At 43.1% G+C, this 26024-nt stretch overlaps 2 protein-coding genes across 3 annotated transcripts; both read right to left on the bottom strand.

Annotated features, from left to right (window-relative positions):
* Nucleotides 1–41: 41 nt before the first annotated feature.
* On the bottom strand, nucleotides 42–4037 carry pcid2 (PCI domain containing 2). The gene is made up of 15 exons (XM_067260259.1): nucleotides 3827–4037; nucleotides 3492–3544; nucleotides 3236–3325; nucleotides 2991–3064; nucleotides 2802–2867; nucleotides 2661–2702; nucleotides 2480–2534; nucleotides 2065–2168; nucleotides 1833–1908; nucleotides 1468–1609; nucleotides 1235–1335; nucleotides 1010–1083; nucleotides 602–727; nucleotides 329–452; nucleotides 42–211 (listed from the first exon to the last, which is right to left on the bottom strand). The coding sequence occupies exons 2-15, from the start codon at nucleotides 3525–3527 to the stop codon at nucleotides 122–124; spliced, it is 1200 nt and encodes a 399-aa protein (XP_067116360.1). The 5' UTR covers nucleotides 3528–3544; nucleotides 3827–4037; the 3' UTR covers nucleotides 42–121.
* Nucleotides 4038–11847: 7810 nt separating this feature from the next.
* Nucleotides 11848–25791, bottom strand: gpd2 (glycerol-3-phosphate dehydrogenase 2 (mitochondrial)). Of its 2 annotated transcripts, XM_067260432.1 has the most exons (17): nucleotides 25688–25791; nucleotides 24238–24344; nucleotides 22801–22809; nucleotides 21920–22091; nucleotides 21548–21672; nucleotides 21361–21458; nucleotides 20919–21082; nucleotides 18728–18892; nucleotides 18349–18493; nucleotides 17946–18139; nucleotides 17527–17837; nucleotides 16701–16832; nucleotides 16366–16524; nucleotides 15866–15978; nucleotides 15657–15735; nucleotides 15317–15415; nucleotides 11848–14182 (listed from the first exon to the last, which is right to left on the bottom strand). In XM_067260432.1, the coding sequence occupies exons 2-17, from the start codon at nucleotides 24337–24339 to the stop codon at nucleotides 14057–14059; spliced, it is 2193 nt and encodes a 730-aa protein (XP_067116533.1). In that variant the 5' UTR covers nucleotides 24340–24344; nucleotides 25688–25791; the 3' UTR covers nucleotides 11848–14056. The 2 variants fall into 2 exon arrangements, with proteins under 2 accessions (XP_067116533.1, XP_067116534.1); XM_067260433.1 differs by lacking the exon at nucleotides 22801–22809 and having other exon boundaries at nucleotides 25688–25782.
* Between the last annotated feature and the right edge of the window lie 233 nt (nucleotides 25792–26024).

Raw genomic sequence — 26024 nt, 5'->3', positions numbered from 1 at the left:
CATTTGTCCACTTTGCCTCTCACAACACACAACGCGCCAAATACAAACAACATCACACTTTATTCAAAATTCACAGTAGAAAATACCATTACACATTATTGAGTAGTGAAACCCTGGAGCACTAGGAGACGGAGGATATCGAAGGGAAGGGGTTCTGCTTGCTGACCACCAGTTTCTGGTGCTGGTGTGAGATGTAACCTTTGATGTGACCCTGGCAGAGAGAAGGATGGTGGAAGGAGGAGGTGTTTAGACACAGTGGGGTGAATGTATTTGGAGTGTAAGTGAATGTGATTAGGAGACTGTGTAGGTGTGTGTGTGTGTGTCTTACCAGGCAGATGAGGTTGGCCAGCATGCACTGCACCTCATCTATGTCCACCTCTTCCACCCGCATCATCTTCAGGGCCACCAGAAATGCATCCAGGGGCAGCTGGTGAGTCTTCAGGAGGTGGTACCTAACACAAGACACACACAGCACTCAGAACTGTGCTACTTTCAAGTAATTCTGCTGAATAGGAGAGAGCGCTCGGCTGTCTAACGGAATAAGTACAGACAAAATACTTTTCTATTAACAGGCAGTGTCTCCTTGTCTGCTAAGACTCACACTTTCTTGAAGAGGTTCCGATAAGTGATGATCTTCAGCTTCTCCAGGATGAGGAAGATGCCGCAGCGGATGAAGAAGGTCTCGTGCTTGGCCAGGGCCTCGTTCAGCAGCAGCAGATTCCCCTCACTGGAAACGGAGGGCAACTTTATGGATTTGACATTTCATCAAGGAGTTACCACAATATGGCTAACAATACAAAACAACTGAAAAGACTTGAGCATGGTCAATTAAAACCGATTAGAAGTTCCTGATGATTTGGGGGACAAAAGTGGGGAGAGGGGAAAGAGAGGGAGGGGGATTGGAGGTGGTGAAAAATAGAGGGAGGGGGAGAGGTGAAATATATTGAGGGACTGCTAAGAGCAGCAAAGGAGCTGCAGGAAGGTGGAGAGTGTCTTGGAAGGCACTTACCTCACAGCCTTGGTGACATCAGAGAACTGCATGAGGTCATACTTCCTGAGCAGCTGGTGGGTTGGCATGTGACCCTGCAGCAACATAAACAGCATCTCATCCACAAGTCATCTGGTAGCACGCAGACCACCTACATCTAGCACATAGACCTTCTACCCTTGTCTAAACTGACCCTAACTTTTTCCTACAGCCTTTATGTGAGAGCAAACAGCAGGTATATCTCACCAGCAGCATCTTGACGGGCAGCAGGTAGATGAGGATCATGCGCTTGTTCTTCTGGCTGGAGCGGTGGCAGTGCTGGAAGGAGAAGGACAGGTACTCCTCCGCTGGAAGGGGGAAGACAGGAAGAGAGGAAGGGAGGGAGGGAAGAGACAACATGAGGAAGGCCCATAGATGACCAGTCCACTATGTATCAGGATCAACAAGTGGTCTGAGAAGAGTGGAACTCGGAGCCCTGCCTGGATTGTAGTCGCTGTCGAACATGGCCTTGCGACCCACATAGTATTTGTAGGTGACCCTCTGGGCCATGGTGTACTCATCCTTGAGGTTGGAGCTGTCTATAGCTCGGATAAGAGGCTTGCATAGGTGCAGCTTGTTGATCTGGGAATCCACAAGGACAATGAGTCACAAACGCATGAAAAATAAAGCAGCTTTGGGTACCAATGACTATGGATGGATCTATAGATTGAGATTCACAGGTTACAGGCAGATTTTACATTTTCTGAGTGTTTTTATTTTAATCCTGACATGAACACAAGTTAGTTAGGTCACAGAAAGAGTCACACATGGAACAAGGCTTAAATTGGAGGAACCAACATCCTACCTTGAAGTAGATCTTGAACAGCTGATTGATGAGAAACAACATCCCCCACTTCTTGGAGTCATCTATGCTGGCCCGACTACAAACCACACAACAAGACACTATCACAACTCAACATTTGGACTGTGTGTATGTCAGGGCATCAATATGTTGCTGTGTGAGCAGCCTTTTAGGTGTGTGTTTATCCTAAAATGCAATGCTGTGTGTGTGTGTGTTGTAGCCAGCGCTTGCGTACTTGTCGCTGGCACACACTCTGAAGCAGCTCATGAGCAGTTCGGCAGCTTTCTCCAGCATGTCTCCCACCTTGCCCTTCCCCTTCTTCAGCAGCTGCTGCTCTGCCTGAACACACACACACACACACACACACACACACACACACACACACACACACACACACACACACACACACACACACACACACACACACACACACACACACACACACACACACACACACACACACACACACACACACACACACACACACACACACACACACACACACACACACACACACACACACACACACAGCTTCAAACTCTCCGTGAACCGGACCACAACAACACAACGGCCTAGGCCATCGGATGGGTATGGGTGTAGAACCTTAAGACTTCTGACAGTTATGTGACTAATGCATTGTAGTCACTTACATTGTTGGCAAATATCCTCAGATCCAGGGCAACTACAAACATTACAGGAAGGGCCCTGGAAGCAACACAAGCACTGTTATTCCATAGGCTGTACTGTGCTATCTTTTTGGGATCTTTTGTGAAAATATATCTTTAAACATGTTAGCATGCTAGTCTAGGTTTTTTGGGGGAGCAGTCTCACCAGTTCTCTTCTTTGTGAGACTGGAATGCTTTCAAGAATGACGTAGGAAGTTAAGGGTTAGGGTTAGACAGCGCAGGGAAAGTTTGGGACTGAAGATTGTGAGTGTGTGCGTGCGTTGTTAAGTCTCGATTAAAAGGATATTGCACCACCAGAGTCTGAAGCTTGTAGGCCTCAACAAAGTCATGGTTAGCGACTGCAAAAGTGCACCTGACAAAATAAAGAACAGACACACAAACAAACAAAATACCCAATAAGAGCCTATAAAAGAGCATGTTGCCTATAAATCAATGGATTTCCAAAGCATTCGGATAAGGCATTGTGTCGGCGTACCTCAGGTGAGCTGCCACCATCTCGTCGTAGGGAGGCTCCAGCACCTGCTGACACTTCTCCTCTGGACTGGACAGCTGCAGCAGAAACAGAGGCGTCACATCAAGGACAAGAGAGAATGTCTGGGAGCTGCGTGCTATGTGTGGAATGAGAACACACAATGCATTCTAAAGGCCTAACTTCCGTTACAAGCAACGAAGAAAGGGAAAGGTCCAACTTGGAGGTCAGAGCTGTCACCTGTTAGTTACCTGAAGACGAGGGTTTGCAACATGAGGGTGTTTGAATGACAACAACTCCGCACAGAAGGATCCCTCACGATTATCAATGGCCTCGTAAATCTGGAAAAGAGGAGCAAGGTGGTGGTATTTATGTTAAACTATGAATATGTTACAATCGTGATTGAATAATGTGAAGACTAACATGCAATCAACAGAACAACACGTTTATTAGAATGTCTAAGGCGGTTTTCCCCATCCCATGAAATAATTAAGTGTGGCTGTATACCTGTTGAAGATACTGGTTGATTGTTATGTGTGCCATGGTGTGCTGGTGTTCGCCTGAGATTATAAAAGAGAGACAGAAAGTAGAGGCTAAATAGAACTCCAAATCACAATAATTTAGAACATCTAAAATGTTTCCTGATTTAATCTTACTACGATTTGCTTCATAAGTTAGCTGGCTAGCAAGCCGACTCAAAGATTTGACACTTGACAACTACATAAAGACAGGAATAGCCTACAAAGATAGGACAAGCTATACTATTTAAACTGCATTTAAAATGATCCTAGCAAAGTTTCACATTGTTGGTTACAAGCAGCTAACTAAACAACTTGAAGTACCTTTTTTTTTAGCTAGCTGGCTGAATTCAGCATGAATATATTCTTTCAAGAACGACACGTACACCGTTCTCTAGTCTCAAGCACCAAGCAGCACGCTGGGAAGGAGCTACAACAGAGAAATTTGATTTCCAGTTGCGCTCTCCGAGCATTTGTTTGGCAAATCTAGACTGGAATTCAACGTGTAATTTGTGCTGTTATGTTATGGTTCGAGCTCTCCAGTTCAATTCAGTATTTCCAGTCGCCCAACGAAAGTGTTTCCGGGTATAAAGAGTAATACTTCCGGTAGCAGATAGATTTTTCTTTCAAAATAAAGAAATGTCCCAAATAGTATGGGCTTCTGTTTGCTTTCACTATCTAACAATGGTAAATAGGTAAAAAATATTATTGAAAAAACATACAAAGCTCAACATTAAGATTGCTTATTCATACCACTTCAGATTACATATTCAGTATGATTTCCACTGCCCATTTATAGCTGCAGATATACACATCATATATCTTGTATGTAAGACTATAGCTTTACCTGGCAGTGTCAGGTACACTAATGTGGATAATCTGTAAACCGTTGTACACATACTTCAGGTTTAAGAGCTTAATTCATATAAGCATGCAGTCGTTCACAAAAAGAGTATTAGTTGTGCTTAGATAACACATGGGTTGGTCACCAGACCATTGATCATACGATTTCGTTTAACTCAAGATCTAGAAAATCCACTTCATCCATGTGAATACAACAGTTACAAGCCTGTTGCCGTGAATTGCTGGTCTCTCTAAATCAACTTGACAACTATACAATGAGATAATTTTCATAATAGCAATGACCAAGAGAATTAAAACATAAATGTTACAGAATCATGGAATTTTGGTTGAGTGCCTCGGATGTTTTGGAGGACTGGGACTCAGAGGAAAACTCAGTTGTTTCTCAGGTGATTCAGGTAGTTGCTCTGATCGGGGATGCCCTTTCACCGCTGGTAACTGTAGACCATCTGGACCCAGAAGCATCAACATCAGAACAGTATGGAGAAGACAATCCAGGGAGATGTATCTCTGAGTACTCTGAGGACATCAGATGTGATGAAGTAACAGTTTCTCCCTCTGATGGTGATGAGGATGATAGACCTGGGCACACATCCCAGGAAGCAGTCGATCAGAACCCTGGAGCACATGCAGACATTGTGGAAAAGAAAAAGCAAGAGGAGGAAGCAGATGCTGAGGAAGAGGGGATGGATGACAGCAAAGAGGAATCCCATGAACCTGAAGTCTATGGTTCTCAAATTGCTGAGCTTCACCTTTCTTCTTGGACACCCTCTTCATCATCATTATCTTCACCACCATTAGCCATTGACAAGGTGACCCAGAAGGAAAGCAGCGACCCTGCAACCAAACTAAAAAGTTCTGCCACCAGTTCTTCCACAAAAGATGAGAGAGCAAATGCAGGAACTGGAGCCAAATATCAGTGTAGGGAGTTGTTTGTCACATCACTGGGCAATGACAAAAGCAACAATGACCAGAATGAGCCAATTTTGTCCGGAGAGGACAGCGCAGCTTATCACAAAGAGCCTGGAAAAGAGCCCCATCCCCAGACACACGCGAGGACGTCTGATCCTGAGACACAGAGACAACAGTCCTCTCTTCCAACAGAGACTCACATTGTCGAAGCTGAGCTACTATCACCATCCGGATCAGAGACAGGCTCCCCGGAGATACCACCAGAGCTAGAAACACCAGCTGAACACCTGGGTTAGAGGTGTCTGACTATCACATAACACCACCCTTGGGGATTGAGTCAGACGAGACGCTCCTGCAGCCAGGACAACCAGCTGATCCTGAGACACCTCCTGGTATAGAGATCCCACCTGTGCAAGACGCACAGCCTACACCTGCAGCTGAACCTGAGTGTGAACCGGACACCCAGACAGAGTCAGAGACAGACGGTGAACGTGAACAAGGTAGGTGGCTCCTGTGCACCGCATCACTGCATTGATTTGCTAGATCTTAAAGTGAATTTCAGATGTTGATGAATGAAACGTAAAAGCAACCAACAAAACAGAGAGCAATGTGTGCACACTGTCATGTTATGTCTCATTGCGGATGTTGAATAAAACTATTTTGTTTCAAACGTTAACTATGAGACTCACAGTTGGAAAAGGCCTACTGTGGAATGTTAGTCATGATGTTATGTACCAGAGGACCTTATATAACTAGGAAGAATTATCTTGTAGAATCATTTCTAAACCCAAAGTGGAGGATTTGGCTAGGGTGTTGAATCATTAAAATCGAATTAACATTCCACAAAGCTGCTTCTTCTTATGCCATGCCAGCTATTGTCCTAAATCGACAGCCATTAAATTGTTTCTCTGAGACAAAAGAAGAGATTGTAATTCATCAACGCCTCTCTTGGTTACTGCAGCAAGAATATTTACTTACAAAATGATTGCATGAAAATGATGTCCTGTCTCTCCTTGTTACTTAAACATCAACAGTTTGCACATCACTGAAGGAAGAAGTGACATCAATGGAGGATACTAAGCAAGTGACCGAAAAGCTCACTGATCAATCTGGATTGGGAGCAGGGCTAAAAAGTACAGATGAAGGACCAACTCAGGGCACAACCAGCAAACAGCCTGAGGACCTGACAGAGGCAGAGGAAGAGGGAGCCTGTGGTGGGATCCAGGATAACAGGCCCCATAGTTCACAAAGCTCAGAGTCTTCTGGCGAGATGGTGTCTTGTGATGAGAAGAACCATCCAAAAGTGTCAATATATAAGACAGTGTCCTATAGAAAAATCCGGAAAGGTAACACCAAGCAAAGGATTGATGAGTTTGAGTCGATGATAAATACTTAGAGAGGATTCAGTGTTCTTTGTGTTTACAGGGAAAATATGGGCATATAGGAAAATGTGTTTGCATGTGTGTAAGATGAGAGAGGTGCAATGTATTGATAGTGTATGAACTGGGTGGTGTAAACTATTGATATTGTGGCATGAACATAATTTTGTGTACAGTATGTTTTTGTCTAAAAATCTACTTTAGTAAATTGGATGATAAAATTGTAGAATAGAAAGTTATGTCATGTTAGATGATTTAGTAAATGACACCTGTGGTAAAATTGTGTACCTTAAGTTAACATACAATTGTCTATTTTCTAATCTATTACAAAGCAATAAAGTAATTACTGTTAACTTTACATCTCTAATGCAGCTCTGCTCGCCATATAAGTGGAACATTCTAATGAAACTGAATATAGGCTATTGCAGTGATAATAATTTATTTCACAAAGCTGTCTATTTTACTGGAAATAAAGATAATAAAAACACTTAAGTTTTCTTTGTTGGTTATAAAGTCCTGGAAAAAACTGTCATGTGTGGTTGATACCCTAGAAAGACAATAGATGGCGCTTGAGCTCCTAGATTCAATAGTGCACAAAATCACTGTCTCATGTGCCTATATGACATTTGATCATAATTGGAACAAGTATCACAACCATAAGACATGATAAACTGAATTAATTCCGTCTGGATTCATTCTTATATTTTCTCATTCATTTTACAGTTTTAGATAATTGTACTTTCACTCTTTTACGTAAAATAAATACAATATTTATATAACATACAATATGATAATAGACCAGAGTTGATTTATTTAGCGAATGCCAAACCTTTGTACTTGAGTTATTAATAACCATTTGGCCGAATGACAAAATGTTGTCAATTGTAGGTTTTTATCTGCTTTTGGTGCAGAGCAACTCTGCCCAAGTTGAACTCCTCTTGGCTGTGGTCGAGGCAGAAGAAAGACATGGCCGTTGAGATGTATATTGTCCTGTCTCATTTGAATTGAAGCAAATGTCAACTATGCATGGCTGCAGGCTACCTGTTTCTTCTGCAAGGAGCTCTATTGAACAACCTGGTGTGGAGGTCACAGGAAGCACTTTCAGTTTGGATTCTTGAGGCAAGGATTGACCTTTTGGACCATGGAGTAGAACTGACGCTATGGCTTTTGGGCAAGAATAAGAAGCATTTACACGGTACAATGAAAATTATAATTTCTTAAAAGACATCTTACTCATTCTTGACTTGACCCACTCTGAAGGCCTAAAATGTATTTCTTTAAATTAAGCATATTTGTCACACAAATAAATTGCCAGATTGTTTTGCTGAATTATGTTTAACTTCACCCTACCAACATTGTTTACATTTTCAAAATAATTCAGGTGTCATTTAAATCAACCTCACCTCACATAGCATCCTTTTGTGGTAGTTTCTGAACTTGAACACTTTGAAAGAAGCTGTTAAAATAACAGCAATGGCCTGCTCATGGCCTCCTCCATTAGTGTAGTGGTAACTGCATGTTCCAGTTTCTGCTGGTGACAGCGGATTTCATCCATTTCAAGTTAATGAGATCTTAATCCAATGTATAAAACAGCACGCTCTCTGGTGACATTTAAGGAGGTAATTAAAACGTGATAGGTGAGAACGGTGGGGGTGAGTTTTATAGAGCCAGAGAGAGTGTGAACCCGCAGCACAATGGTTGACATCTACATTCTGTAGAACAGCTCTGATTAAAACTGCACTGGGACCAAACACTTTTAAACTTAAAGCTCAATTTCGGGGTGGGTTCTGGAAAAGAACGGAAGAGACAAACTGTGCTCCGGTGCATCAGGCAAATCATTTGTAAAAAGTAAATGTTAAAATCTTCCCAAATTATTAATGCTTTATTGGCTGCAGATGTCTGAGATCTGTTTGTTGCCTGTCAAACAATATGGCAGCAAATTCAGTAAGTGAGAGCAGACCAGTCACCATCAGATTCCATATCTACAAGTGCGTAATTTTGGCAGCCGCACTTGACGTCTGATATTAGGAAGAACATTCAAGGGTATTGTGAACACTTGTCTCAAAGAGGACATTGTTGGGGGAGTTGAAGAGCAAGGCTGTGGAACATATTTGAGAGAGAGAGGATGAGAGAGAAAGACAGAGAGAGAGAGAGAGAGAGAGAGAGAAAGAGAGAGAGAGAGAGAGAGAGAGAGAGAGAGAGAGAGAGAGAGAGAGAGAGAGAGAGAGAGAGAGAGAGAGGAAGAGAAAGAGAAAAAGAGAGAGATGTGTTTACTTCACACACTCTTTAATTTCTCAATGTGGGGGGGAACTATGTAACACAGCATTGGAAGACATGGAGGACATTCATTCCGTTGTCTGTTGTCTCCAGTGGTATGGCGCCAGTAGGACAGGGCAGGACTTCAGAGGACAAATGCAGCCAGTGTTTCGCAGTGCGTTGTTGAAATGGGATGGAGTCCATTAGCGAAGAATGTCAAAGCAACTCTATATAAGTGACGGAAAATGAGCGTCATGCCATGGGGAACCGTTCTTTATGAGGATTGGCTCCACCAAACTGAAACCTTGTAAATACTCCTAGCATAACTGCTATTCCAAAAAAACGGATTTATTTATTTTATGGAGAGTGTGTGGGGGAGGGCAGTATGGCAAAGAGTGGCAGGTGTCCATTGAAATGCAAAAGAAAGAACTTCCTGTCCAGGCATCATTATTCATACATGTGATCTTCTTCATCACAAAGCTATGCGACCTGGATAAATGTCACCACGCTTTGCACATGCCCTTTGTATTATTGCTCCAGGTTGGAGGATGGGGGGTGGAGAACCGGACCGAGCTGGGTTGGAAGGGTGGCAAAGCATAATTACTCATTTTACTCATACATTAGATAGGCTCTGAGTATTCCAAGGTTTGCTATCATTTCCCGTTTGTCCGAAAATTGACCAACTCCTACACATGGAGGTGTCATGTGACACAGGGTCAAGGCAGGGAGGGGAATGTTCACTTATCTCTCTCTTCCAGGCCTAAGATGAATGAGTGTTTTTTTGTATTTATTGAATGCAATAATAAAATCATTACATAAGCCACCTGAGATACCCCAATCTAAGTAAAAGTAGGTTAAAATAATCCAGAAGTTCCTACCTTGATGAGATACAGAAGAACACAACCTCTTCCTGAGGGTAAAAACAACAACAATAGAACAGGTTATTACAGTACTGGATGGCTGTGTCCAATATTGTCTGACTCCTTTTCAGTGATTCAAAAGGAAGATGAACTTTGACTTAATTGGTTTTATAAGAGAAGGTCAGCTTTGTTTCTTGAGTAGTCTGGTTAATTATGATCATGATTATCATAATTATTTACTGACTAAATAAGGAAGTGCTCCTGTATGGATATTGACAACATTCATGGGCCTCTCCATATCCCCCGAACAATTATCCAAGTTCTAATTAAGGCTAATTAAAGCATGTTTCATGACAACACCTGGAATGGCTGTGTAAACACTGAGTGTGTATGCTTTTGCATGATAATTACCGATTGAATATTTCCAGAATGTTCTAAATGCAATCATGCTTGTCTGACAGACTCTCCCAAAACCTTTAGAGAATGACAGAAGACACGTTGAGAATATATTTCTGTTTTTGTGAGTTTGATTTAACTGATGATATAATTAAAATCCTTACAATGTTTCGAACCGTACACTCTTGGTTTATAAGCATAACAGTGATGACCATGTGATGTTTTTGGGTCGAAATTCTGTCTTTCTCATCAGTGAGCCATGATCTTTTTGTTTGTTTGCAAAAGAACCCCCCCCACACACACACACACACACACACACACAAACACACACACACACACACACATTTACTTGTTTTGACTCAAACAAAGGTGGGTGGGGGAAGCTACAGAGCCACAGAGTAAGATAAACCCAGAAAACAGGGGTGGTTCAGATTGACAGTGAAAAACAAACTCACACAACACTGGCGCCAAACTTGACAGGCATTCCTCCCAACTGGCCAATGGACTTACATCATATGGTCCCAGTTTATCATTCATAAAACAAAGGAAATGGTCCTGTCCTTGTCCTCCCTGAGTTTCTGAAATCTGGTCACCTTTCCCCCGCTCCTTTCAATTAGTGTGCGGACACATTGGAGTACAGTGTCTCTTTAAGGCAGGCCTAAACCCCAGGGGATAGAGCGCATTAGTGGTCATATGTCAACCAGATTTGTACGATTATTCAATGCAGCTAATTTACTCATTCTCCTAGTGCTTGTTATACACACTGCATTGAGATACCAATGTGTCTGACTTTTGGCTGTAGATGGTCTGTGACATACACATAAACTAGCCTAGATAGAGCTATTGGTTCGTCATATCATGACACATTTCATACGGCTTTGCCTCTTTTCACACACATAAAACTAAGAAGTGTTCTCAATACTGCTTCCATTTACATATATCTAATTATACCTGGTGATTTGGTCTACCTCTTTCTCACCTTGCTGTGCTAACTGGTAAGCATGTCAAGCACCATGTCAACACAACCTAATAAGAGTCTCACATGATTGTTCCAATATCACAGTGCTGTCATACAGCAGTTGAAATTAGTTTGGGAATGGAGCGTGCAGATTATTTAATTGCATTATGCTATATGCTGATGATCACCTTTGAATTCCTATTAGCCTCTCCAATTCTTCTTGGTTCTGCAATGAATCAAGTGATTTAACAAAAGACTAGGTGACGGGGGCAGCCATATTGAGGCCTTAACACAAAGAGAGTAAAAGGCCATTGTTTCATCAATATTAATTAACTTGACCATATCAAAAGTATATAAAAAAGCTTAGGTGGATTTGTAACCAGCCACTTGGTTTGAAGCAATCAAAATTTGATGATAGAGGGCCTAGTTATACTTGTCTCTGATGGATATGGAACTTACAGGCTAAAGCTATAGCTTTTCTGTAAGAAAGTATGAAGTCTTGTCAAACCAAAGGTCTTTGTTTCTACACAAGACTTGTAGAAACAACTTAGTAGAACCTCAGGCTATAAGGTTTCAAAATGCTAGCATTTCCTGTGTCAGGTTTCATAAAAGTGCATCATAGGGCTATTCCCGTGAGAAAAGCCAGTTTGTTTTGCCAAGAAATATGAATGGTGGTCAGTGAGGTGAAAAAAAAGTATGTCACAAAAATCAACCACACCAAAACAATGCATGCAAGCAACCAGATACATTTAATTAGATAATTGCATTTTTCTGAAAAGCTATCAAGATCGATTTACAGTGTTGGAATACGAATCTCTTTCATTTTGGATGAAGCTGAAATTTCATCCAAAAAGACACAATCAAACATAGGGACATGGATTTAAGTTAAGATGTCTGTCAGGTATTCTAACAAGCTGCAGTTGACATGTAAAAGAGACCTTCCTGTCGAGGTATTGTGCTTAAATCAACTGAAAATATACCCATGATTTACATATTTTACTGTGATGTTACACAATTAAAAACCGTGTCATGTTTGTTTCATACTTTACCAACATCGTTCTGGTTGAAGCACCATCCTATGACTTGACATACAAAAAGATTACATCATAAAAATTACATTATGATGTTTACAAGTACACAATATTCTGGCAATACAAAACGTCCCATTATTTTAAATGATTTCACTTCATATATTTATATGTTCTTTATGTTGAAATGCTCTATAATATCTCAGTTATAATCATTATAATTCCACATAGCAATACTTAAAAAGAGTGAAAATAGTTCCACTTCATTCCACAACCAATAAGGCACATTTTGTACATTACTTTAATAAAATCACTATGGATAACCGTAAATAACCAAACATCAACAGACCCAATTTAGACCAACATGGGTCCCCTTTTGAACCAACTTCTCAATTACAATCTTGCAATTAGCCACATTCCTAATATTTAATCAATGTCTACATTATTCAAAGATTATTCTAATGAATACATATGAAAATGAATAAATATCTCATATAAATATATAGTTATGTGATTAAACTGCAGTAAAAAAGCAGTCATGTTGACATGATTTGACAAGAGTACTGATAAAGCTTGAAACCTTGCTATGTAAACCATAGGAGTTTGGCAGAGAGTGCAAAAAACAGGCCAGTGTAAGGACAGTAGATTCGCAGGAACATCCCGCCACCAGTGTACTATAATACAAACCATCAGAAACATAACTAGAAAAAGATGCAGTAACACACTTCAGAGTCAAGTTAAGTGTCAGTTTAAATCACAACCATGATTTTGCTTGAGCAAAACTGGTTAAATTAGACATGATCTGCTCTATGTAAACAATGCAAAAAGTTGTTATAAGACATGGTAGTACTGTTATCTCTCTCTTTCTTTTAGGTAGGTTTAATACAGGTTTTCTTAGTCTGCATCAGCAATCTTGGATCCTCAGGTACAAGACAAGGACATACAATCAGCAGCATGCTGGGAATCTAGCTTTTTCAGTTATATTTTTTTGTTCATTCGACAAAGCAAAGAGCTAGAAGGAAAATTGCTAAACATTAGAATACAGCCTAGAGGTGGAGTGCTGGGAAATTTTGAATATAGGTATGTGTGTCAAAGTGCAGAGTCAGAGGCACTCATTGTATTGTGAATGCAATCAAGTGTCATGAAAAACTCAGTTGGTCAGAAATATTCTGTATACGCAGGCAATGTCAAAAAGGTCCTTAAAGGCATGGTAGGTACATTTTGCGAACCTAGCAATTTTGGATTAAGTTTGAAAGGATTCAACCCAAAATAGCCCACCCCCTCTTTTCAAAGCCACTCCCCCAAAACACTTGAACGTGCTGTTTGATTACTGCCGGGAGGTAGCTTGGTAGACAGACAAGTAGCCCATCTAGTCACTGCATTCGGTCCGAATGCTGTCCAATCATTAAGTTCGGTCCGAACAAAATTATCTGTTTATTACAGTCTTGCGACACCCAGAGATATTTAATTTATTTCATTTGACTGCCAAACCTTTATATTTATTGGTTGCTATTAGGATGTGAAGTTTATTTCAGCAAATATTACCAAAAGCGCATCTCAACAAAATTACCGACCCTGCCTCTAATATTACCCTGCCAACTGCCATTTGTTGGACTAGATTCCATCACACAAAGCACAGGAATAGATACTAGTCTTCACATCTGATTTGGCCATCCCTGATTAAAATATCTTCATTCAGATCATCCTATTACCATATTTCTTATTCCCGCCAATTATCAAATGCAAGGTTAAACAACATCTCATGGTGTGTCAGAAAGCAGGATTACTCTGTGTGCAATCAAGTTGAACTTGAACACGGAGTGTTAAGCAGTCCGCTTGACAACAAATACATGTATTCCATTTCAATGAAGGTAACAATGAAAGTTGTGTAGATGTATATTCCCTCAGACCCCTCCCCCGCTGCGGTCCACAGACACAGGGGCCCTCAGGTCCAGACTCTCCTCAGCACTCTTCAGAAGGAGAGCCAACCGGCTGTCAGACACCTGACCCTTCTTCACAGCACTCATCAGCTGGGGGGAGGAGGGGGAGAGATAGAGAGGGGAGGAGAGAGGGGGGGAGGACATAAAGACACAGAAAGAAAAAAAGTAAGCAAGTGAGTGAGTGATTGAGTAAATGAATGAGTGAGAGAGAGACATAGAGAGAGAGAGAGAGAGAGAGAGGGGGGGGGGGGGGTAGGGAGAGAGAGATGAGGAGAGAGAGAAAGCAAGAGAGACAGAAAGAGACAAATTCAGGAATTTTCCATGTATCATATAATTTAACTGTCCAGACGTTTGAGGCAGGATCATTACAAAGCCTGGAGCATGTCTTGAACTCAAGTAAGATCAGCTAACCATCAGGATGCACAGGCTCACATCCCAACAGCATCCATCTACATCCACATGTACACCTTCAGCAGGACTCCGCAGGTATCCGGCACAGACACATCCACTAATGAAGGCTAAATCACCAGCTGTCACCAGCTTCTCTAATAAATCTATTTTAGCCTCTTCAGTGGCTTCTAGTTCTATGCAGGAAGACTCATCATTACCCTGGCTCATTGTCAAGGGGGCTAGACATCTAATTAGTGTCCTCCAGCGAGGCCTACTGGTCTGGGGGAAATGCTCACAGGAGACCTGGGGTTTCACACCTCTACCTCCATTTGTAGGAGGCCATGTCAAGCTCTGAGACTTGGTGATAAGAACAAAAAATAAAGCAGGGACAATGAAAGAGAAGGGAGTCTTGCAGGTGATTGTGTGTGTGACCGTGGGTGTGTGTGCCCCTGCATATGTGAGTGCTCATATGTGAGACTGCATGCAGTATGCGTGTGAACGCATCTGTATTTTCGGTGTGTGCGCACCCCTGTGTGTGCGTGAGTGTGTGTTGAGGTAATGGATCCTCCTCCCAGAGGATTCTATTATCATAGTTCTCTTGTCTGGTCTTGTTTGCTCAGGTTCTCATGGCAAAGAGAGGGCAGATATTGACCATAGTCTGGAGAATTAATGAATCCCTTTGTCAGTGCTGAGACAAGGAGTCATAGGTATTGCCATACGGGAAGGCACAAAAGAGACACTCTCACACTCTCTTAGACACTCACATATAACACATCTAGATTTGCTTGGATGAAGCTTGAGGCTTGATCTCTGCTCTTTTAGTGAAACGCCTACCTGTAAGAACTCGTCGATTTCCACCTGTCCATTTTTGTTAAGGTCCACTTCGTTGAGTATTTCGTGGAGTGCGTTCTCATCAATCTGGACGTTGATATTCTGAGGGATGAGAGAAAGAGAGAGATGGAGAGAGAGATTGAGATACATAGACAGAGAGAGAAGAAGATTTGTGACAAGCAGGAAGTTTTTAAGATGACAATTACAGGGCTGTTGGTGTCTCATCTCCTGAGTGTGATAATAGTGGGTAAAGAATTTGATAAAACCCGAGTTAGATTACTATGTAAAAGTATTATGAAATTTGGTAATTTTCCTGTGGGCAATATTTCAAATAAATGCTCACCTTTAAGACTCTTTGGACATCCACGGTGGTGATAAAACCTTTACACTCTTTGTCAAATTTGTGGAAGCGTTTCTGATACCTGTCAATAACAGAATGGTAGAGTCTTGACTGGCCTGTTTCAGGTGCTCAAGGGATGGTTATGCTTTAAATAGCGGGTGATGACATAGAAAATAGGATGGCTTCAGCTAGAAATTTCCATCAGAATCTACCTGGCCACTTCCTGTGCGTCCAAGGTGATCTCTGATGTTTTGGTGATCTGTTCAGACCGGGACCTGTAGCCCATCTCATGATAGAGGAACTTCTTCGCTGCCTCCAGCTCCTCCTGCAAACACATACAAAACACAGAAGGACGGTTTATGTCCGTGGGTTAAAGATAAAAGATTTTGAATGAAGCAATATTTGGCCTGGTATTATTACAGCTGGATACAAAAGAGACACACACAGAAACTGGGTACAGTTTCACACACATGCATACTCATGCACACACAAAACCCCTGAGGTGGAAACACCTTTCTATTGAATCGTGCTCTTGAGGGTGTGGACTTTTCGACTGAAGTGTAATGTGGTCGGAAATAATGCAATCTAAAAAAGGCTGTGAGGGGATTTCATCTAAAAATAGCACACAAGAATAATTTCACGTAGGGAAACAATGAACAAAAATAGACATCCACATCAAAAACTGGAATGCGGTGCGTGGTGTCTCCCTCACCGTCCTCTTCTGCTCGCTCCAGTCCAGCTCCTTCCCCATGATCTCCACGATGCGTGGAAGAGCCTCGTCAGCCGCCTGGACGTTGAGGAAGCCCAGTCGCGTGCGCCGAGCGATCACGTCGATGGCCGTGCAGGCGTACTCTTTCATGGCATACAACACCTGAGAGGAGACCGAGAGAAGACAGGGATCGAGGGACATGTGGAGGATATAGGATAGGAGACATTAAGAAAGAACGGAAAAGGACAGGGAAAATGGTAATAGAGTCCACTTATGGCGTATGCAGACAAAGGCAAATAAAGAAGTTAGACAGTAGCTTGGATGATATTATGAATTACCTCGCTCTCAATGTAAGGGAACTCCGATACCAGCCTCTTGCCCACGATGGGCCACCTCTTCCCTGTGACATGTGCCATCTTGGCCACATCAAACGCCCGTCCCCCGTACGTGGCGGCCAAGTGTTGGGCCACCTGAGGGCCACAGAGACGGCAAATCAGTCAACTGAACCAAGACACTCAACTTGCTGCTTTGAGATTGCTGTGTATAAAGACAATAACGCTTCATGTTCCTGTTGCTATGACTGTTATTCCACTCAACTCCAACTGCATCTTAGATTTACAGGTAGATTGATAGGTAGATTCAAATGTCATTTTATCTGGTTACTACGTACTCAAATTAAAGAATTTGATCATTTCGCTGCAATTGTTTTGCTAGATCGAGTGGGAGCCTTGATGTACTCCGAGACCCACCCACCCTCTGCGATGATGAAAGGCAACATCTTTTGAAACAATGGTTCATATTGATTCAGTCCCTCTTAAAAATGCAATCTTTCTCTGTTTAGAGATTGCACTCAGTTTAGCTGTTTGAGGGTTACACTGTGGACAATGATGTATCATGGGTTTGGACATAACAAATGCTTATTGCAATTCAGGTAGTTGACTACCAAAGGTCAAATGCTGTCAAAATATCAAAGGTGACCTTTTGGAATATTCCAGAAAGCGCCACCTCTAAGGAGGATGCTGCCTCTAATGAGGAACTCAGACTTTCAAGCAGGGTGGGCTTTCCTACTTGGCACACTTAAGTTGAAAATATATCATAGTGTATTGAAAGGTTAAGAAAAGAAACATGCCAGAATCGTGGACTAACTGGGAGTTGGAGCCCTACCTCATTTTCCAGGCCGTAGTCCTGTACCAGTCGGATGTACATGGTGGGGGTCCAGTCCTTGCCCCCCTCCAGCAGCAGTCCCACAGTCTTACTGGGCGTGGCCTTCAACCCATGGGCTTTCACTGCTGCGTCCAGGGTCTCCTCGGCCATGGAGCGGTATGTGGTCCACTTCCCCCCAGCGATGGTCACCAGGCCGCTGTCGCTCACGTTGACGATGTGGTTCCTGCAGATGGACTGCGTGTCTTTGGAGTTGGGGTCCGTGACCAGGGGTCGTATTCCACTCCACGCTGCCAAAACATCCCCTCTCCGCACTGGTGAGAAGAGGTGGGCTGGTGAGGAGGAGGAGGTGACGGAGCGATGGACTGCTCACAGAGGCGTGAGGGTGTGTGTGTGTGTGCGTGTTATTGCCACGCGCGTACCCTCCACATCCGGGCTGAGGTAGTTGCGGACCTCCGTCAGGATGAAGTTGATGTCCTCCTCCGTGGGGATGGGATGAGCCGTCACACTGGTGGGCGAGTCAGTCGTCCCGGCGATGGTCATCTTCTCCCAGGGCAGGAAGAAGATGACACGGCCATCGCTGGTGGCGGGGTCCAGCAGACCCATGTTGTCAGGACTGGAGGAGGAAGAGGAGGAAGAGGCAAAAACAGGAGAAAGGTGAGAAAGAGGAACCGAACAACCAAGCAGTATCACTGACACAGATGACATCAATGAATACAAGCCCATCCTTCAGTCAGACAGGCACTTTTAGGATCACTTTTAGTTCCAATGTGCCAGACATGGCTAAATCAAACACAGTGGATGTCCGGGTCTTAATCCTTGTACCTGTAGTATCCAGGGATGACTATGTGGACCCCAGCACTGGGCTGGCAGATGTTCTCATTCTTCTGGTCGTCCATCTTCCTCAGGGAGTCCGTGAAGGGACCCGTGGCATTAATGACACATTTGGCTCTGACATCAAATTCTTGCCCTGCCAGTGGTAACAGCCGTATCAGTCAGTCCTAGCTGTGTTTACGTGTCTTAGAAATTCAGCTTATTTATGCGTCTTACATTGTTTTTACGCTTAACAAATGAATTCAATTGACTGTGCGCTCATTTATGGGATGTGAGTGTGTCTGTGAGAGTAATTCAGAGAGAGGGAACAAACAAGACAGAAAGAGAGTATTTCCAGTAGATATGCATGTGTGTGTGTGTGTGTGCGTACCTGTGATGACGTCCCTGCAGCGCGCGCCGCACACCTTCTCCTCGCCCGTCTCCGGGTCGCTCTTCTTCAGCAGGCGCACCACCTCGGTGTAGTTGGCGACGGCGGCGCCGTGCCTGGTGGCGGTGAGGGCGATGGCCAGGTTCATCCGGGCGTCGTTGTGCTGTCCTTGGGATACGTTAAGGAGAGGGGGAGCAGAGGGACGGAGAGGAGGAGATGGGGGAGATAGTTCAGTTGTTTCCCTTGTGGCACCCTTTGACATGGTTCCGATGCTCCCTGCCTTTGGGTGCTACTTAACTCACTAGAGTGAGAGAGCGTAGGGAGGAGGCCGAGGCCCAGTACAAGAGGGATGATGGGACAATTGTGACAGGCTCATGACCTGCAGTCAGAGCCCCCTCCCCCTCCTGGTCTAGCAGGGCGGGGCGCGCTTGGCTGGGCTGACACCTCCTGTTAGGACAAGACTACGCCTGGCAAGCATGACCACAGACGCCCGCCCGCTATTCTAAACAATACCCTGTGGTGATTGGCTCACTGTCTGATGCAAATTGGGTAGGTGCTGACAGACAGTCTGGATATACATATAAATGAGAAATAGAAGAAAAATATATGTTTGGAACAATCATGAGATCAAATGACATTACATGTGATAGTAGGGATGCATAAATTAGTAGTATGAATGGTCTAATTGACCTCGCTGTGGCGCCAATCAAATTTGTTCAAAGTGAGAGATGCCGGTTTTGAGGAAAGGTTGTGTTTTGGCTACGTTTGATTATGCCTCGGTTTGGTCTTGTGTGTGCAAACTGTCTAGAGGCTACAGCCCTGAGGGGAATGTGTACAAAGCACCCCAGGGGCGAGGTAGAGAGGCTGAAAGACCAGTTGTCTAAGAAGGAGAGTTGGAGAGGAAGTAGAGGAGGAGATAGTCATACAGCAGCAGTTAGTCACTACGACCACCATGCTTTGTTCTGCTCGCTTTGGAGAAGGTCAGATTCCCAAATGTCACACGCATGATTGTTCCAGATGGAATAATTGGAGAAAGGTTCCTTCTCCTTTTACTTCACACACAGACACACACACATATGTGCGTGTGTGTGTGTGGGGGGGCTGCTTTGCTAGAACCCATTCCCTTTTCCCAGCCAGCACTAAAAAAGATAGCTGTACAGTTAGCTGTAACCCCTCAGAAAACAAACACATGCAGGGGCTTTGCTTTCTCAGGGATAAACACTGAATGCTTAATGAGGTCTGACAGATGAAGTAGCCTTCGGACACAAAGTTGTGTGTTCACATGGTGTGAAAAACAGAGTGAGAGAAAGAAGGCAAATTCTGCAGAGCCAGACAGAGTCCAAACATATGGTTGTCTTTCCTTGATGCCAATCTGGGGCAATCCCAGCCTTAGCCCCGGGCTCAAAGAGGAACACCAGCCGCCAGCAGGTATATTTAGTCAGGGACCAATGGAGACCACAACAGGTCACTGGTACTAAACCCCAGGCCCAATAAAACCCTGAGAATCTTTAATTCAAGAAATGCACTTTCCGTCAGAAAAAAATGCTCTGGTTACAAAATGTTTATTAAAAAAACTATTATAATTTTCAAGCTTTCAGGCTTTATGACTTCTTGAAGTAAGTAAGTAAGTAAGTAAGTAAGTAAGTAAGTAAGTAAGTAAGTAAGTAAGTAAGTAAGTAAAACATGTTTGTATAGCACCTCTCACATACAAATCCCAAAGTGCTTCACAACAAAATGCAATACAACATCACAAATTAAGATACATTCTAAATAGAAAACATGACAAACAACCATTAAAAACCCCTTGACTAACTAAAAGCCTGCTTGAATAGCAGAATCTTCAATTGCTTTTTAAAAGCTTCGACAGAAGTCGCACAACATATAAAGGGAGGTAAAACATTCCACAGCCTAGGAGCCACTGCTAGGAATGATGGATCCCCTCTAGTTTTTAAATGGGTACAGGGAACCACTAATAGCTTTTGCCCTAATGACCTCAGATTACCAGTAGGAGTATGAAGCTGTATCACATCAAAGATGTAGGGAGGAACTTGACCATGCAGGGCTCTAAAGGTAAGGACCAGGATTTTAAATTGAATTCTATACAGGACCGGTAACCAGTGAACTAACTACCCAGATAATATACTGTCAAAATATGCATTTAAATATTAAAAAAACAACAAAGAAGTTGTCCTACCGTCATAGTAAACGATAGCTCCCACCAGCCTGTCCTTCTTGAGCATAGGGAAGAGCTCCAGGGCCTTGGTCTTGCTGAGGACATAGCTGCTCTTCAGACACTGGGCCCCGGCCACCAGGTCATACATCTTGATCCCTGCCCAGTAGTATGGCAGCTGCCACCATCTTAGTACACAGATATACAGCACACACACACACACACACACACACACAGAGTACGTTCCTCATTTGTCTATTCGGTTTCCACATTGTTAATCTTCAGTAAGCTTCTTGTCTGTTGTTCAGCTTTATTTATAATCCACTGTCTCAGAGTGTATCCTGGGCGACCTTCATTGTAAGGCCTTATGCTAAGAAATCAATTCATCTGATGGTTTACCTAAAAAATGATTTATTTGACTTCTATTCATCTAATTCTCTAGAGCAGGGGAGAGAGACAGCCTTACGTGTAGACAGGCAGCATGATGGGTAGTGGGGCTGAAAGATGAGGGGCGATGTGCAGCAGGTTGGATCTCTCGTGGAGGGCTTCTTTCACCATCATATACTGTATCAAAGGGGTAAAGACAGGCTATTTAGCGACCCCGGATTGAGAATCCACCCTGACCGGAGGCCTCCGGCACACCCCATGTGTACCTGCTCGTAGTCCAGCTTCATGATGGCCTTCTGAAGGTAGCGCACGCCGCCGTGGATGAGCTTGGTGCTTCTGCTGCTGGTGCCTGAGGAGAAATCGCTCCTTTCCACCATGGCCGTCTTAAGGTCTGGAGAGGGACACACGAGCAGGCCGAGAGACAGGAAAGAGCCGACCGAGGCCGGCGGAAAGCAGGGATGGAGAGCGAGAGGCAAGGAGAAAGGGAAACAGAAACAAAAACAGACGGACAGCCAGTGAGTAACAGCAGTGGTATTGATATTGGCCGTACTGAAGGAGAGCGAAAGCAGAGGTTGCATTTCCGTTGTTCACCCAGTACAGTCAAACGTCGTGGTCTGTCCTGCGTTGCGTTTTCTTACCGCGTGTGACGGCCTCTAAGGCACACCCCGAGCCTGTGGCCCCTCCGCCCACCACGAGGACGTCAAACTCGTCCGTGTCCTGCAGGGTGGACAGCAGGGCCTGGCGAGAGGGCAGCTCCTCTGGGTACTGGACCTTAAGCTCCCCCTCCGCTGCCACCGAGGCCAGCCGTGCCTGGACAACACACACACACCCACAAGCACACAATTACACATTCACAATCATACAGCACACGCACACACAGTCACACGCACACACACGTACACACGTTGTACGTGGTCACATTATGAAGCGTCTGACAACGTCCACTTACACTACGTTTTGTTATCTGGTATTTAATGGCACAAAAGAAATCTGGAGGAAGGAAATGGTCAAATCAAGAGAGAGTGAGTGAACTGATGGATGGTCACAGAGAAAGTCAAGGATTGTATTTATAATGTTACATTTTATTCATTTTCTATTGAGCAATTGGACTCAAATGATTACATCAAGCTGCTTTCGAAAACAGCGGTCAATTTGACTTGCAAATAGGCAAATGAGAGCCGGGCGTTCGTAATTTAGGGCTGTAAAAGCAAACAAGATCAAATAATTAGTGTCTATTCCCAAGGCAGTGCATATTTGACACCCACAGACGATTAGACGCTGGCCTCTCCCTGCAATCAACATAAGGACATGAGTACCATGGTGTGTCTCATGCAAATGACCAATCGGCCGCTGCCGTGAAAACTTTGCGAGGCGAGAGCGGCCAGTCCCCTTGCCTCAGAGGAGACAACAGACAGTGCTATTTATCCAATTAGGATTAACATTTCAAGGGTTAGGTTCTGTCTCTGGCATGCTTGATTGTAGATTATTGCTTTGTCAGTCAGCTTTGACTTTTGCTTACCCATTCATGCTTGGTTCAGGAGACGTTGTGGGACAAACGTTCCATCAGGACACAAAACAAAGTTAACATTAGGTCAAACAAAGGGTCAAAAGCTCCACAGAGGACTGGAATGGACTAATAATAGCTTTGCTGACCAAGATAGTTTATGTTCAGAATAGGCACCTGTTTTGCCCTCTCAAACGTCAGAAGTGTGACTCCTTTGCTATTTAAAACCTTAAGGATTCTGTTGGTGCCCTTATGGACCCTTGAGGTCCAGATCAAAGACTGAACGGTTATGATCTTTGCTTCGTTCTTTTCCAATCATAGCATTTCTATTCACACCGCTGTTCAAGAAACACATTTTGCCTAATTAATAGAGTCAAGTGACTGGTTTCCGTGGAAACACAGCGTGGGCATCTTTGCCCGTTTCCCAAAGTTGTCCTTAGACACTAACCTACAGACCCTAGATAACGATCAACAGGATATTTCGCAGATTGGATCTCAAATCTAATAAAATCAGGAGTCCCACTGCTCCTCAGCTTGCTTTTTTCCTTGTTTGTCTCAAAGATCTTGTTGATTATCTCCATCTACTTGACCTTATTAATTTAGCTGTGTAATAACTAAATACCCATGGGACAAGCTCTTGCTAATGCTTACTTGATCAAATGTACATAAAGGAATATGGTGGCTATAGATATAATCTCCTAAAAATGTGCTAAAAAGTCATTGATGTTATGATTCAAGTTCTGGATGTTTGTATGCAATGTTTGCCATGACAAAAGAAGACACGACTTAATGTAACCCATGTATCTGACACAACAGAATGTACAAATGGTAAAACAACATAACATGCATACTCATAACATGTCAAAATATAACATAACACCAAACACCATTACTGAGGGATTCGTTTTTGCCACACAAAGCTGTTGGCATTCACCATTATAACCACGGCAACAATAATCCACCTGAGTGGGGTTGCATAAAACACATTCCTGGGTCTAGATAAGACATGCCTAAAAAGGTGTGTGGTGCTAGCCTGAAAACAGATTACCATACCAGTTAGTACAGTAACTGTAGGCTATGTATAATGCTTAGGCTTCACATGCCATGCTCATAGAAGGGCGCTGAAGTCTCATGGTTGTCTTCTGATTAGGGACTAGGGACCTGCATTCCCCTTATGACTCAAATAGAAACCCCAAGGTCCTCTTGCTTAAAAATTAAAATAAAAAAAGGCAAGAGATTTATCAAGTCAATTCCTATTGTTAAGAAATTGATTGTACTGTGTCATTACTAAACTCTGGCATCAGATCAAGTGAAAGGATAAGAAACTACTAGCTCACAGATTGGGCCTTACCTCCAACTTAAATCTCACACACAGTCAATACCTCTCTAGAGCACTAATTTGACTTGATATCCATTCATAGTTGCTATGGTTAGGAAGGTACATTAACCAACCTGTGTCTTTCGGTATTCCGACAGCTGAGATAGGCCAAAAATAGTGGCAACCGCACCACTCCCTATGATGGCCGTGTGTTTCAGAGCCTTCCGGAAAGCCATTGATCCTGAAACACAGATGCACAGCAGAGAAGTGGATGAATGAAAGGATGGAGACAAGAAGACAAAGCTTTTCCAAGTCCACTACTCTGGGGCTGTGGGAGTAATGTATTGAATCAGGCACAGGGTTATATTGGAAAGGCATGACAGGGCATCATGGGGCGTGGTCATGATAGGAGAGCAAAGAGCCAATCGGACTGGGCAGAGGGATGACTCAACGGGCAAGAGGTCACGTGAAGAGGTAATGTTGGCAGCAGTAGAAGGATATGAGATTGGTCATTTGTAAACTGTGTGTGTGCATGCGTGTGAAAGAGAGAGAGAAAGTAAATGACTGTGTGTTTAGGTATGTGACCGTGAATAACCACTTATGCAAAGTGACAAAGGGTAGAAAAAGGAATTGTCTGTAACATTCTGGGCCTGAATGTGTTTGCCAGTAAATACACAGGCACTAGTGCTATAAGCATACTCTGTCTCTCCAAGTCCCATGACTTGGGAAGTTCTGTGCTGGGATATTTCATCTTTAGTTGAATGACGAGGGTATTTTCCTCAGCCAGGCTTTAGCAACAACTTACAGTGACTTAATTAGAGAGTGTGTCACTGCTCTGGCACACTTTGGGTTACTCTCACTTACCACCTGGCCAAAAGTCAACATGACCTCATGTCTCTTTCTGTGAGTAAATGAAATGACTCATGCAAGACAGAGGAAGAAGAAGTGTAACACGCCTGGAACCCAACGCCATTTCTGACTATCCTACTGTATCCCCCTTCATAACCTACAAAGTTTAACATTAGATTAGGCCTAAACTTTAGTAGCCTTGTCCATGCATTTTGTTTCATGTGGACAAATATATATCTATATATTTTGAAATCTGCATGAACATTGTAGGCCTAGTAATACTAATAAAAAACGACATAGGCCTACAATTGAACAAAATACTAGTGATTCTCGAATGTATAACAGTATTACAGACATGCTCATATTAACTTCAATTATAGGCGAAGTTAAATGCGCAACTAGGCTACATAATGAAGACCGTCTGTTCACAATCCGAGTGATTTGTTCTTATAATGGGCTACACTTAACCTCTAATTACGTAGTTATGATCATTTAGGCATGAGCCCTAGTCTAAGTTGTTTAAACGTTTAGTTATCATTGCTGAAAATAAGTGTAATTTGGCTATATGGAGTAACTGATATGATATCGTCTTATGGCTTCTGGAATGCTTTCTCAGCCGCAGTCAACATGAGGTTTATCCTTTTCGCAACATTTTATCATGAAGATAAAATGTTATAAAAAAAATATTAAAACCGACATAATAGACCAATTAAACTATCTAGCATTTTTACTTACAGATTTTCACGCCTCAATTGATGACAATATCGCCCGAAGATGCAGGGCGTCAGCTGAGGACAGTGTTATCCTATTCCTATCTACTAGAAAACCAGGAAGTGAATGCAAGCTAACAGACAAACAGAAAGACCAATGGGATTGCGCATGTTGTTAACTTGTCCAATCATGCTTTAGTAGGTGTTTAAAATGGTGACGTAGATGGGGGAAACTATTGCACAATATCTTAAACTCCCACACACTTCTCGCCCCATCACAAAAATGAGACGTCGGTGTCCTGTCATGTTTTGCTTCCCACCAGTACACAATTAGCAGGTTCTGTGCTCACAGCAAGATCAAC

This window comes from Osmerus mordax, chromosome 22 (assembly GCF_038355195.1).
Source record: "Osmerus mordax isolate fOsmMor3 chromosome 22, fOsmMor3.pri, whole genome shotgun sequence".
Taxonomy (NCBI): domain Eukaryota; kingdom Metazoa; phylum Chordata; class Actinopteri; order Osmeriformes; family Osmeridae; genus Osmerus; species Osmerus mordax.
The sequence above is the reverse complement of the archived record's forward strand: the minus strand, read 5'-3'. Positions and strand labels throughout refer to the sequence as shown.

Bases quoted from the DNA above. Each gene is read 5' to 3' on its own strand.
- pcid2 (XM_067260259.1), bottom strand. From the start codon at position 3,527: ATGGCACACATAACAATCAACCAGTATCTTCAACAG. The intron at 2,868-2,990 runs GTACGCCGACAC...TTATTTTGTCAG, and splicing joins ATGGTGGCAGCTCACCTGAG to GTGCACTTTTGCAGTCGCTA. The intron at 2,535-2,660 runs GTGAGACTGCTC...TGTTGCTTCCAG, and splicing joins TCTCACAAAGAAGAGAACTG to GGCCCTTCCTGTAATGTTTG.
- gpd2 (XM_067260432.1), bottom strand. From the start codon at position 24,339: ATGGCTTTCCGGAAGGCTCTGAAACACACGGCCATCATAGGGAGTGGT. The intron at 18,494-18,727 runs GTACGCACACAC...TACCACTGGCAG, and splicing joins CTGCAGGGACGTCATCACAG to GGCAAGAATTTGATGTCAGA. The intron at 15,416-15,656 runs GTGAGCATTTAT...CTCATCCCTCAG, and splicing joins ATGTCCAAAGAGTCTTAAAG to AATATCAACGTCCAGATTGA.